A 13809-nucleotide genomic window follows, 5' to 3' on the forward strand; every position below is an offset into this window, starting at 1 on the left:
GCAGGGGATGGCGAACGGGAAACGGGAGTACTCATCAATAATATTGAGGAAGTACACATTGTGGTCGGAGGAGGGGAGAGGCCCTTTAAAATCAACGCTCAGGCGCTCGAAGGGGCGAGTGGCTTTTATCAGGTGGGCCCTGTCTGGTCTATAAAAGTGCGGTTTGCACGCAGCGCAGACTTGGCAGTTCCTGGTCATGGTCCTGACCTCAATGGAGTAAGGCAGGTTGCGGGCCTTGATGAAGTGGAAGAACCTGGTGACCCCCGGGTGGCAGAGGTCATTGTGGAGGGCCCGCAGTCTATCGATCTGCGCGCTGGCGCAGGTGCCACGCGATAGTGCATCCGAGGGTTCATTGAGCTTCCCGGGCCGGTACAAGATCTCGTAATTGTAGGTGGAAAGTTCGATTCTCCACCTCAAGGTCTTGTCATTTTTGATTTTGCCCCTCTGCTTGTTGTTAAACATGAAAGCGACTGAACGTTGGTCAGTGAGCAGGGTAAATCGTTTTCCGGCCAGGTAGTGCCTCCAATGACGCACAGCCTCCACAATCGCCTGGGCCTCCTTCTCAACAGCGGAGTGTCTGGTCTCCGGGCCTTGGAGGGTTCGTGAAAAGGCGGCCACGGGTCTCCCCGCCTGATTGAGGGTAGCGGCCAGGGCAAAGTCGGACGCGTCGCTTTCCACCTGGAAGGGGATGGATTCGTCCACTGCGTGCATGGTGGCTTTGGCAATGTCTTCCTTGATACGGTGGAAGGCTAAGCGGGCCTCTGCCATCAAGGGAAAAGAGGTGGACTTGATCAGCGGATGGGCCTTGTCCGCATAGTAGGGGACCCACTGGGCATAATAGGAGAAAAACCCTAGGCACCTCTTCAGGGCCTTGAGGCAGTGGGAGTTCCATAAGGGGACGCATCCGGTCGGGGTCGGGGCCGATGACTCCGTGTTCCACAACACAGCCAAGGATGGCGAGGCGGTTTGTGCGGAATATGCACTTCTCCTTGTTATATGTCAGGTTCAGGAGTTGGGCGGTGCGGAGGAATTTTTCGAGGTTTGCGTCATGGTCCTGCAAGTCACGGCCGCAGATGATCACATTGTCCAGATATGGGAAAGTGGCCTGCAACGCATTTTGATCTACCATCCGGTCCATCTCCCCTTGGAAGACGGAGACCCCGTTGGTGACGCCAAAGGGAACCCTAAGGAAGTGGTAGAGGCGGCCGTTTGCCTCAAAGGCAGTATACTGGCGGTCCTCAGGGCGGATAGGGAGCTGGTGGTACGCTGATTTCAGGTCAATGGTCGAGAAGACGCGGTACTGCGCGATCTGGTTGACCATATCAGCTATGCGGGGGAGTGGGTAGGCGTCCAGCAGGGTGTAGCGATTTATTGTCTGGCTGTAGTCGATGACCAGGCGCTGCTTCTCGCCGGTCTTAACGACCACAACCTGGGCTCGCCAGGGGCTGGTGCTGCCCTCAATAATCCCTTCCTTCAGGAGCCGCTCCACTTCGGTTTTAATGAAAACCCTGTCCCCGGCACTGTATCGCCTGCTCTTTGTGGCGATGGGCTTACAGTCGGGGGTGAGGTTAGCAAACAGTGGGGGGGGGGGGGGGGTGACTCTGAGTGTGGAGAGGTTGCACCTGGTGCGCGGCGGGCAATTTGGGAGCTGCTGGCTGCGGACTGTGAGTGGGGGTAGGGGTCCACCGTACGCCATCGTAACACTTTTAAGGTGGCACTGAAAATCTAACCCCAGCAGGACGGCAGCGCAGAGGTCGGGCAGGACCAGAAGTTTAAAATGATCGTACACGGTCCCGTCTACTACGAGTGTCACTACGCAGTAGCCGCCGATGTCCGCCGACTGGGACTCGGAGGCCATAGAAATCCGCTGGTGCGCAGGCAGGACTGGGAGAGAGCAACGCCGCACCGTGTCGGGGTGGATGAAGCTCTCCGTGCTCCCAGAGTCAAAAAGGCAGATTGTATCGTGGCCATTTACCAACTGGCCAGCTGGTGCGGTCTCGCTTGGTCCAGTGTAACGGATGCCAGCGTAGGGGTCGGTGTGTCGCTGCGGGTATCAGATGAGGCGGTGTTGGGGGCCTGCTGCGTTCCGGCTGTCGTCCAAGATGGCGGCGTCCATGATCCCCATGTGGCTGTAGGCGTCCAAAATGGCTGCTGTACCGGTGGTTCGCACAGGGCCGGAGAGGCCCAAGATGGCGGCCCGCATGGCCCACACGCGGCGCTGCTGGGGTTCGGGGTGGCTTTGGCCCTGCAGACGTTAGCGTAGTGTCCCTTCTTCCCGCAGCCCAAGCAGATCGCGTTTTTCGCCGGGCAGCGTGCTCTGGGGTGTTTTGCCTGGCCACAGAAGTAGCATTTCTGGCCTTGGGACACTGCTGCGGTAGTTGGGGTGTGGCTGGGGTGGCACGGCACTATGAGGCGGTCCTACCGTGTCCCAGGCTGTCATTCCCCACGGCGTCCACGGTGCAGAGGAGTAGGCATCCATGCCCCGGTAGGCTGCATCCAATGATAGTGCGAGTTCAGAGGCCTTGTTGAGGTCGAGGTCACTCTGCTCCAACAGTCGCTGTCGGGTGTAATTGGATCTGTGGCCCGCTACAAAAGCATCCCGGATCAGTTCCTCTGTGTACACGGCGGCCTTTACATCCTTACAACCACAGGCCCGGCCAAGCACAGACAGTGCCTGAAGGTATTCCACGGTCGATTCCCCAGGTTGTTGTTTACGACTCCCCAGAAGGTGCCTGGCGTACACTTCGTTCACTGGGCGTGTGTACTGGTCCTTGAGGAGCTTGATAGCGTCCGCGTACGAGGTCGCGTCTTGGATGACCGAGTACACTCGGTGGTTCACTTTGGAAGTCAGAACATCCAGTTTGTCCTCGTCCGATTTGATTGCTGCGGAGGCGGTCAGGAATTTTTCGAAACACTTAAGCCAGTGAGTAAACTTGGTGGATGAGTCCGCCTCCCGATGATCTAAGTCCAGGCATGCTGGTGTGAGGATCTTCTCCATTATAAAAATTTTGTTAATAAAATTGATGCGCTATCAATTACTCATAAAAGACTGAGAGTTAAGAGAGTAACTAAAGGCTTTTATTAACAAAAGAATGAAGGTCTGCCTCGAGTGGTCGACCGGTCCAGAAATACAAAGGGCTGGGGAGCAGTCACCTTTATACTAGGACTTGTGGGAGGAGTCAGCCGAGGCATGTACACAGTGGAATACAAACAGTGGTTTACCACACTTTCCAGCATTTTCTGTTGTTTTCACACTGCATTTAACATGTACTACACTATTTGATTAAGGAATAGAACTAAATTGCTCCCAAATTCTATGGCATCAAAATTGACTAATCAGAAAAAGTAATAACCACATTTGAAAAATCAATTAATCCAAAAAGGTACAGTGATGTTGCATCAATCAACCTAACAGGGGCAACCAAATACTTCATTGGTTGTAAAGCACTTTGGGACATTCCCAGTGGCAGCATCAACAAGAGGTCAGGTCTGTCTCTGCTGTGCAGGTAATATTTTTCTGGCTTTGAAAATCCTACAATTTACTAAAGTACATCAACTGACAATCCACAAAATACCCAAATACTGCCTGTTTTAACTTTACTCAAATTCCTAAATTGTTAATTCAAAGCAACTAACCAAAAGATGCAGAAAATACCTCCTCAGCATTTCTACTGTGGCAAAAAAATTAAAATTAGCTAAGTGCTCATTTGCCAATCTGAGCAGAAATGCAAGTCTCAACAAAAATACATCTAATGATACAGTCCGTGTGATAAAGGACTGGTGGATACATAGCCAAGTAAGTAACAAACGTTCTCTGGAATGAATTATTTAGCTATGTGTGATCAAATTTGTGGCAAGCGTTTTCTTTGCTGAAGCAAGAGAAAAATGTGGATACTTTGCTACATAACTAAACCAGTTTGCATCAAGTACTGAAAGGAGCTGACACATACAGATTAAGTATCCAGTTAGTATGCCAATTTTTTTTCAATAAACAGTGATCACTAGACATACAAGTGGCTGTACATAAGTACAAGTGTCAGAACTTGCAAGATAAACTCAATGAGTAATTCTCCAAAGAGTGATTTAAATGTTTGTACACGAGAGAAGTCTGAATGTAGTCAAGCTGTATTAGGCTTTTTGCATTTCAATCTCGTCCGATTTCTTATATAAACCATAGCTTAGTTCATTAACTGTACTTAATTATTGTACTTAATTGTGAAAAATGTAGGTTAGTATAATTCCCATCAATCATAGTTTCTGCAAAATCAATGATCTAGCAGGGAATAGGAACTATAGAAATAAAACTGCAACTCAACTGAAAACTTAAGTGCATCACTGTTTCATTATATGTTTTCCTTACTACTTTGGTCAACAAACATCCCTAAAAATATACACTGATGAGACTAAATCCCCAACTGTTTTCCTATGACAACTACTGCTAAGCAGAGTTACCTTATAAGTCTGCAAAACAGACAATCAAAGGAAATCACTGCACAGGATTGTGAGGTGACTCTATAAAATATTAGTACCAGTAACTGCACAATCCACTTCACATAAAAGTCAAGCCCTAACATGATGCTAGTAAAAGGAAAGTTCTGCCTTTTGAATTCCACTCAAAACTGCAACGCAACTCTGACATCACACCTGCCAAGCCTCTTACTGCACTAAATTTAAGATAACCTGAGCAAAGCAAATACAATTGTTAAATTTACAATGGGCCAACGAGTTCAGTACAAAAAGTGAGGTCCCAATCTCATTCCTGCCATCAGAAAATACAAGTTGCAAATGCACGCCAAGCATTTCCCTGTGGGAAGAGGAAGTGGGAGAGGCACAAGGAGCTGCCTAGATGCAACACGCAGTTACTGAGCAGTAGTGGCCAAAGAACAAGTCAGCTGGGGAATATCACAGGAGGGAACAGAACATGCAATTTTAACAAATATTATGAATACTCATTTTCTCCTGACTTATTACAGAAATGACATTACATCCTACACAAGTCTCATTAATATTTCCTCACATTTCATAAAACAGCATATACAGTAATTTGTACCTAAAATCTGCTGCAGCATCTTCATTCAGGTCTTTATGGAGCACAAACCTGCTGATGCAAGTTATGCAATATGAATTTTACCAGCAGGTATAAAAATTCATATGCTTGCATTAAATCAAACTTTATATGTCCAATTATCACTGGTCCCAAAGATGAAATACTGGTGCCTTAGTCTTCCAAATTTTCACATTGGTTTTAACATGCTTGATTCAGCTATTCTGCTAACCTCCCAAGCTTGATTCCCCTATTCTGCTGACCTTATGTCAACTGTGCTTGTTTGGGATAGAAGCGCCAACCAGGTAGCTCAGAGAAGGGCTATGGAGAAAAGGAGGGGTGGGGGAGAATCAGAAGAGTCACCCATGGGCCATGCTGCTCACCAACAGGCTTGGAGCAGCACCAGATGCAGGTCAACTTCAGAATGTGCGGTATGGGGAGAATTAGGAGGAATAAGATTGAGCAGGAAGATTTTTTTTTTTTAATCATCAGTTTTGCCCTTATAAAAATATATACATGGCCTACGTTAACCCATTTAATAAACTGTAAACAAATATTGCTTTCTAAAAAAGTGAGCTGAAGAAAAGCATGAAAAAACAAATGCCCAACAATATTCTGCACAATCCACTGGCATAAGTTTAATTTGATTTGGATCACTGCTTACAAATGCAAACACACTTAATATAAATCTGACCTATTCTATTCAACAGGAATTATGCCACATTTTAATACTGTTATCAAATACAGCAATTGATCAAAAGTGGCCAAATTTGTCAATGAAATTCCTGCTTTTAATGTACTGTCACACCATGAACCTTAGCTTCTTCAAATTGCAATCTAAGTCAAATCAAGGGTTCGCCCTGGGTTATCCAGAGTGAGTACTCCACCCATTGCAAGTTTTTTAACATCTTATTCACTTTTTCCACTCCAGCATTTTAGACATTTGAGAATATCCTGTTAAACATCTGCCCATTGCCCAGGGCAAAAAGAATTCACATGTTTCAACTCACAGGTAGCAATCTTGCAGAACAGGGTCTGTCAAACCAGACCAGAGTGACCAATCAAAATGCATATATTAACAGATTAGCAAATTGAGCCCATCAGCATAACAGAGATTAAAGTTTCCGCCATTAAAGTATTTAATACGGTAAAAAAATCTATTAACATACATTTGCATTCACTATGGGAACACTAGGTTGTTACAAACACAATTGGTCAGTAAAAAGGTTAACAAGGAAAGTAAACACAACCACTCCATTTTTGTCTTAGAGCAAGGATGGGTATACCAACAAACACATTTCTGGGGGTTTTTTAGTCCATAAAACTACCTACTTAATACAATTTTAGGTTCTGTTTTGAAGAGTACAAGTTAAACTGGATATAAAATTCCAATTGATAAAACTTTAAGTGAGCAGGTGACTAACAGATAGCTGCCTTGAGGGGAGGAAGAGAAAAAGCAAGAAAAAATGATTGCTGGAACCATACACGTCAAATGTTTGTATTTTTGATAGCAGTAATTTGCTATAAAAAAAGTACTTTTCCTAACAAAACTTCCCAATGGAGAACAGTGGGCACAGTGGAAGTAAAGGAAATTTACAGAAGATGACAGAGGTGTGTTTTCAGGAGGCTTATAAAGGTGGAGAGGGGTAGAAGATAGTACAGTAAAGTGTAGGAAAAAAAATCCAGAGTACAAGATATGGCAGCTGGAGGCTTCTTTCACCTACAGGAGGAGAGGGAAGGGGCACAGGAGACCAAAGGGCAGGTGCAGCTGAATGTATTGCAGGTGCTTTTTAGAGACAGGGTGAAGCAAGTCCATGGAGAATTCAAATACATGGATTTTGAGGCGGACAGGCTATGGGATAGGAAGTCACTGGCATGGTCAGCAAATGTGCGAGAATAAATATACAGGATACCTGCCCTAGAATTTGAAGGACTTGGGAATTTGTGTAGACCGCAGCTCGGTCCAGGAGAGCATTGCAGAAACTTGAGCCTTGATTTGATAAAAAGCACAGATGAAGGTGTCAGCTGAGGCAGTAGGTAATGCTTCAGAAATAAGCATCCTGGCACTGGACCACATGTGGTGCTTGAAGCTCAGCTAAGGACACACCAGGGTTGTGCACCTGTGGGTTCAATCTGAGTGAGAAGCCCCAGAAGGATAGAGAATCTGAATCGGAGACACGAACTGCACAGTATGGCTTTGACAATGAAGCAGAATTCTGACATCCTGGGGTTGTTGTCAGATAAGTAGGGGGAAAGGATGGTAACAATTGTGGAATCTAGAGTAAATGCAGATAGGTTGCACTGGGTATCAGCATGTACATGGAAATTACTTCATGTTTGGAATGACATCTCCTTATTCAGGTGCTGCCTCTTGACATAGCGGTAGGCTACAATTTGGGGCACACCAGGGGTGACCATATCCAAGTCAGAGCTGCCACCACTGGAGTATTAAAATACATGTTCCTATCTAAATGTAAAATAAAAGTACACAACTGAATTGTGTAAAGTGACTTTTTTTTACAAAAACATGCATTTTATTACTGTATTTTACACTTCACATTGTGACTGTCCTACTACTGCCACAAAAGATCAATTTTTCAGAAAGATTTTATTTGATTTCACTGCAGTTTAGGAAAATTTGACACTCATTTTAAAATTAGTTAAGTCTGTATTACTTTTATTATATAAAAAACCAGTATCCAAATAGATTAATACTGCAGCATCCTTTTTATTGGACTGCATGAGCAAAACACATTACACCACACCACCCATGAATGAACATTAGTCTCCATTTTCTTGATCCAAGCAATTTTGCAAAATCTGCTGGGATTGACCTAACCACATCTGTCCTCTATCTTGGATTGTACTACAGTAAAAAGTTCAATTTTCTCCCATTTCCTTCCGATACCTTCTCGGAAGGCAGCAACCCTCCTGTACTTTGCCAAGTGGACATTGTTCATGTGTCAGCAAGAGTCAGTTAACGATGCATGGCCGTCACTGCAGAAAATAAAAAAACCTCAACTGATTTTCCCCTCTCCCTCTGAAGCCAGGAGCACCAAGGCTAATTGTGGTCTAATTAGTTCATTTTTTCTTTTGAAGCAAAGCAAGCATGACAAAAATATCAAGTTATGAAACACTGCATGACCAAAATAACTCAGGAATGTTACAACTTTTAGAGTTAGGTTCCTTCTTTTTAAGGATTCTACAGATCTGGTATGTAGGAAAAAAGCATTTTTAATGCAGTTGGTTAAACAGGTTTTTAAAAATACATTTAAACTGAATTTATTTTGAAAAACAAATCTGTGTATTTCTTAACCTGAGATGTAGCTAACAAGACATCAGAATGTTGAATTTAAATCAAAATTTAATTTTGTATATACAAAATAGAATATAATGTGATTATGTTATGAAATTCACATTGAACATTCCACAAGACTGGCTCAGATCCCTATAATTTTGACCGTTTATAAAATGCATTATGTACTTCATCCTAAATGTACCTGATGAAAACTGGTCGTACACAGATCTACTCAGACATTTCAAGTTCATTAATAGGTAATTACAAGATCAAATAATGCATTAAAGACGGCAACTAATTTTACAGTATGCAGATGGCAAATATTTAGCAAGATTAGTAGCTCTAAAAAAGCACAACTTCCTCCTAGAACCAAAGCTTTAGAAACAATGCGATTAATTTTTAAGAGAAAAAAAACAGAATTTGAAATTCTTTCCCCTTCTACATGATTTCGAGACATCACACGCCAGAAAGTAGAACTAAAAATCGGCGCCGATTATTGGGATGGATACAACCGGATGGCCGATATGGAGTTAGAACCGTGTGTTACCGGCTCGATAACCGGGGGAGGGGGTTAGGGAAGTAGGGCAACAATCGCTCTGCAAATGACGCATCGATCTACACAACCCCGTTTCTCAGACACCCTCGGCCGGAGCCGGCACCAGCTCGAGCTCGCCCTAGCGCAAATATCACACAAGACATGTGCTCCCTGCGTTATTTCCACCCCCCACCCAACAAAAAAATGTCCAATTAAAGCACGGAGCTCCTTCTCCGCACCCCCAGGGGGCTAAGCGACGGGCAATCAGGCCCGGGCCTCCACCGACAGGGACGGGAGCCAGACCAGACGGTAAAAACAAGTCTTTGTCCTCTAGGAAGGGAAGGGGGGGGGGCTCTTATTACTTGGGAGAGAGAGAGCGGGAGCAATCTGCCTCGCACGGGTGGCCAGTCTCCTCTCCCTCCGTCCATCCACTCCCTTCCCTTCTTCGAAGCCGCATTGTCTCGGTAACTTTTCCGCCCAGACCAGACCAGGCCCTCGGCAAGGGCCGCATCCGCGGAAACATCCGCCTTTCTTCCCCTTACACACACACACACACACCCCGGGGCCTAGGCCGCGTGTGCCGGGCCCGCCGCTCACCTGTCGTTGAGCTGATCCTCGGTGCCCGGTAAGGGATGCACCACAAAGTGAATGGTCGTCATGGCGGGCGGGCTGCGAGGGAAAGGGGAGAGAGCGAAGCGGCCGAACCCGCGCGGCGCCAGCAGACCGGGAAGGGGGGTGGGGGAGGGAAACAAATAAATAAATCTCTGATTTAGAAAGTTATTCCTTTTGATTTTTCTTTTTGTACCGTCTCCCAAACGTTTGTAACCAGACAGCGGTTGTTCTCTATTTTTTTTTGACACCCGCCGCTTCAGCAGGCAGTCGCCGCCGCCATCTTACTGTTGATGTGCCCTACCGATAAAAGCCGCCTCGCTATTGGCTGCGCCCGCACAGCCTCTCGGCGTCTGTAACGAGCCGTCCGATTGGCCGCTAAACAAGGAGCTGGCAGGGGGAGGGAGAAAGAAAGAGAGGGGGGAAAGGGTATTGGGCGCCAGTCAGGTGACGCGCGGCCAGGCGTGTGATTGCAGGTCAGCCGGGGGCCATTGTTAGGGGCCGACACGTGACAGAAGGAGGGCGCTCACCACAACTTCAATCCCACCCCAGCCTCCCCCAGTTGTATATAACTCACCTCTAGCAGCCACACCTAACCCTCCCAGGATCAACGTCAGTGAGATGCAAAAACTAATCATTCTACCAAGGGAATGAAAAAAAAAGATTTTAATACCTTTTCTGTGGCACAGTTGGGTAGCACCCTGGCCTCTGGGTCAGAAGGTTGTGGGTTCACAGTCCCCCACCCCCCACCCCCCCAGAGACTTGAGCACCAAAATCTCGGCTGGCATCTCCGGTGCAGCACCGAGGGAGTACTGCACTGTCGGAGGTGCCGTCTTTCGGATGCGACGTTAAAACCGAGGCCCGTCTGCTCTCTCAGTTGGACGTAAAAGATCCCACGGTTCTATTCCGAAGAAGAGCAGCTGAGTGTCCGGTTCATGGCCAATATTTATCCCTCAATCAACATCACAAAAAAGACAGATTATCTGGACATTATCACATTGCTGTCTGTGGGAGCTTGCTGTGCGCAAATTGGCTGCTGCATTTCCTACATTACAACAGTGACTATACTTCAAAAGTACTTCATTGGCAGTAAAGCTCTTTGGGATGTCCGGTGGTCGTGAAAGACACTATATAAATGCAAGTCTTTCTTTTCTAGGGGGCCATTCGGCCCATCGTGCCTGAGCCTGCTCTTTGAAGGAGCTATCCAATTAGTCCTAATCTTCAGCTCTTTTCCCGTAGCCCTGCATTTTTTCCTTATATGTGTATCCTTGTGTGTATATCCAATTGCCTTGCAATTTTTTCCTTTTCATATATATCCAATTCCCTTTAGATATTGTCAACAGAGTGCCCCCAAATACATTTACAACTTGCATTTATATAACGCTTTTAATGTAGTAGAACATCTCAATCTGCTTCACAAGAGCGTTATCAAACAAAATTTGACACCGAGCCACGTAAGGAGATATTAGGGCAGGTGACCAAAAACTTGGTCAAAGAGGGTTTAAAGGAGCGTCTTAAAGGAGGAGAGACCGGCGGAGAGGTTTAGGGAGGGAATTGCCGTGCTTTGGGCCGAGGCAGTTGGATACACATTCGCCAATGGTGGAACAAAGAAAATCGAGGATGCGCAAGAAGCCAGAATCAGAGGCGCGCAGAGATCTAGAAGGGTTGTAGGGCAGGAGAAGGTTGCAGAGATAGGGAGGGGAGAGGCCGTGAAGGGACTTGAAAACAAGGATGAAAATTTTAAAATCAAGGCATTGAACTGGGAGCCAATGTCGATCAGCGAACACAGGGGTGATGGGTGAATGGGACGGTGTGAGTTAGGCTACGAGCAGCAGAGTTTTGGTGGAGCTCAAGTTTACAGAGGGTGCAAGGTGGGAGACCGGCCAAGAGAGCATTAAAATAGTGAGTCAAGAGATAACAAAGGCATGGATGAGGGTTTCAGCAGCAGATGAGCTGAGGCAGAGGCAAAGACTGGCAATGTTACGGAGATGGAAGTAGGAGGTGATGGAGAGGATATGGGGTCGGAAGCTCAGCTCAGGGTCAAAGTTACGAACAGCCTGATACAGCCTCAGACAGAGGCCAGGAAGAGCAATGAAGCTGGTGGCTAGGGAACGGAGTTTGTGGCGGGGACTGAAGACAATGGTACAAAAGCAAAATACTGCGGATGTTGGAAATCTGAAATAAAAACAGAAAATGCTGGAAATACTCAGCAGGTCAGGCAGCATCTGTGGAGAGAGAAACAGAGTTAACGTTTCAGGTCGATGACCTGATGAAATGTCATGGGAGTTCTGAAGAAAGGTCATCGACCTGAAACGTTAACTCTGTTTCTCTCTCCACAGATGCTGCCTGACCTGCTGAGGATTTCCAGCATTTTCTGTTTTTTACTACTGAAGACAATGGATTTGGTCTTCCCAATATTTAATTGGAGGAAATTTCTGCTGATCAAATACTGGATGTCAGACAAGCAGTGTAACAAATCAGAGGCAGTGGAGGGGGGTCGAGAGAGATGGTGGTTTGGCAGAGCTGGGTGTCATCAGCATGCATGTGGAACCTGACCTTGTGTTTTCAGATGATGTTTCCGAGGGGGCAGCATGGAGATGAGAAATAGGAGGGGAACAAGGATAGGTCTGGGATTCCAGAGGTAATGGCGCTGGAGCGGGAAGAGAAGCCATTGCAGGAGATTCTCTGGCTACAACTAGACAGATAAGAATGAAACCAGCCAAGGGCAGTCCCACCCAGCTGGACAACTGTGGATAGGCATTGGCGGAGGATGGTGTGGTCAACCATGTCAAAAGCTGCAGACAGGTCAAGAAGGATAATGCACCACGGTCACAGCCACATAGGATGTCATTTGTGACTTTGATGAGGGCTGTGTCAGTGCTGTGGAGAAAGTACATTTTACAGAAAATAACAGGTACATGGGAGTGAGTTACGACACTGTAATCTAATCAAGGATTTTCTTGCTCTCACGGTTTATTGATTACTATCGTCGGATCCCTGGGTCAGACTGAACTTCTTCCCTGACATTTACGGATAAGATTTTCTTTGTGCCAAATATTAATTAGAATTTAATAATCTTAGGTTGCTGGCAAGTACCAGCTTGCTCCATATCCTTGATAAGTGGTGATTTTTACAAAACATTATTAACATTTTGTGATGGAATCTACAAAGCACATATTGAATTATGGATGACAAGAAAAATCGAATACCAGAAATCTGAAATGAAGCAGAGCTGACCAAGCTTTTTGTCTTCACTGGCCACATAGGTGCGTAACATGAAGCCTCAAGGGCCACATATAAAAGTACATATAAGTTACAACACAAAAACAGGTGATTCAGCCCATGTCAGCATTTACCCTCCATGCGAGCAAGTAGTTCCAATCACATTTAATCACCTAGTTCCTATATCCCTTCAAACCCCTTTTCCTTTATCCACATATCCAATCTAATCTTGAATGTTGACATTGTTTCTGCCTCAACCACTAACCCTGGAAGTGAATTCCACAGCTTATCCACTCTCTCTGTGAAGAGGTTTCTCCTGATATTTGTTCTAAATCTCTTACAATTAATGTTGTATCTATGGTCCCTCATTCTTGACCCTTTAACTACTGGAACAGTCTGCTTCTATCTACCCTGTCCCATCCTTTAATAATTTTAAACTCTTCTATGATATTGCCCCATAATCCGCATCCTGGTGTTCAAATCCCTCCATGGCTTCGCCCCTCCTAATTCAGCCCTACAACCTGAGATCTCTGCATTCCTCCAATTCTGGCCTCTTGCGCACCTCCCTCCCCCCATTTCCTTCGCCTCACCATTGGCGGCAGTGCCTTCGACCAACAAGGCCCTAAGCTCTGGAATTCCCTCCCTAATCCTCTCCGCCTCTCCAACTCTCTCTTCTCCTTTAAAACGCTCCTTAAAACCTACCTCTTTGACCAAGCTGTTGTTTGCCTGTTCTATTGGCCTGTAATTTCCGATAGGAGGCTTCCTGCATGCGGATGCCTCCTATCGGGAAAAAATCTACGCCCTTACCTGAGGGCTCCTGAGGTCCGGCCATTTCTGATCCTGGGCCCCTCCCGGTGCGTGCGTGCAGAGGCCCAAGTATCCCAGGGGCGCAGGCGGTTTGCAAGCATCCCTGGGATCACGTGGGCCAGGCGAGTCAATGGGAGATGGGAATCCTCCTTCATAGTTTTGACAGGTAGACCTATCAAAAGTATGAATGAGGACCACTGAAAAAAGACATCAAAACATTAAATAATTTTTTTTTAAACCATCACATTTTTTAAATGAGTTAAAATTACATTTAATTAAATATTTTAAACAAAA

General features: G+C 45.9%; 1 protein-coding gene across 10 annotated transcripts in view; it reads right to left on the reverse strand.

Annotated features, from left to right (window-relative positions):
• Window positions 1-9799, reverse strand: part of ubr5 (ubiquitin protein ligase E3 component n-recognin 5) — a 167358-nt gene extending 157559 nt beyond the window's left edge. For 7 of the 10 annotated variants that reach the window (XM_085993479.1, XM_085993481.1, XM_085993480.1 and 4 more), the window contains exon 1: window positions 9475-9798. In XM_085993479.1, the coding sequence (XP_085849605.1) occupies window positions 9475-9536 (62 nt within the window). In that variant the 5' untranslated portion in view covers window positions 9537-9798. Of the gene's footprint in view, window positions 1-9474 lie in introns of all 10 variants that reach the window. The other 3 variants (XM_085993475.1, XM_085993473.1, XM_085993472.1) reach the window with 1 other exon arrangement.
• Window positions 9800-13809: the final 4010 nt, after the last annotated feature.

This window comes from Somniosus microcephalus, chromosome 7, assembly GCF_052327205.1.
Source record: "Somniosus microcephalus isolate GS21.2 chromosome 7, FLI_Smic_1.0, whole genome shotgun sequence".
In the NCBI taxonomy this organism is placed as follows: domain Eukaryota; kingdom Metazoa; phylum Chordata; class Chondrichthyes; order Squaliformes; family Somniosidae; genus Somniosus; species Somniosus microcephalus.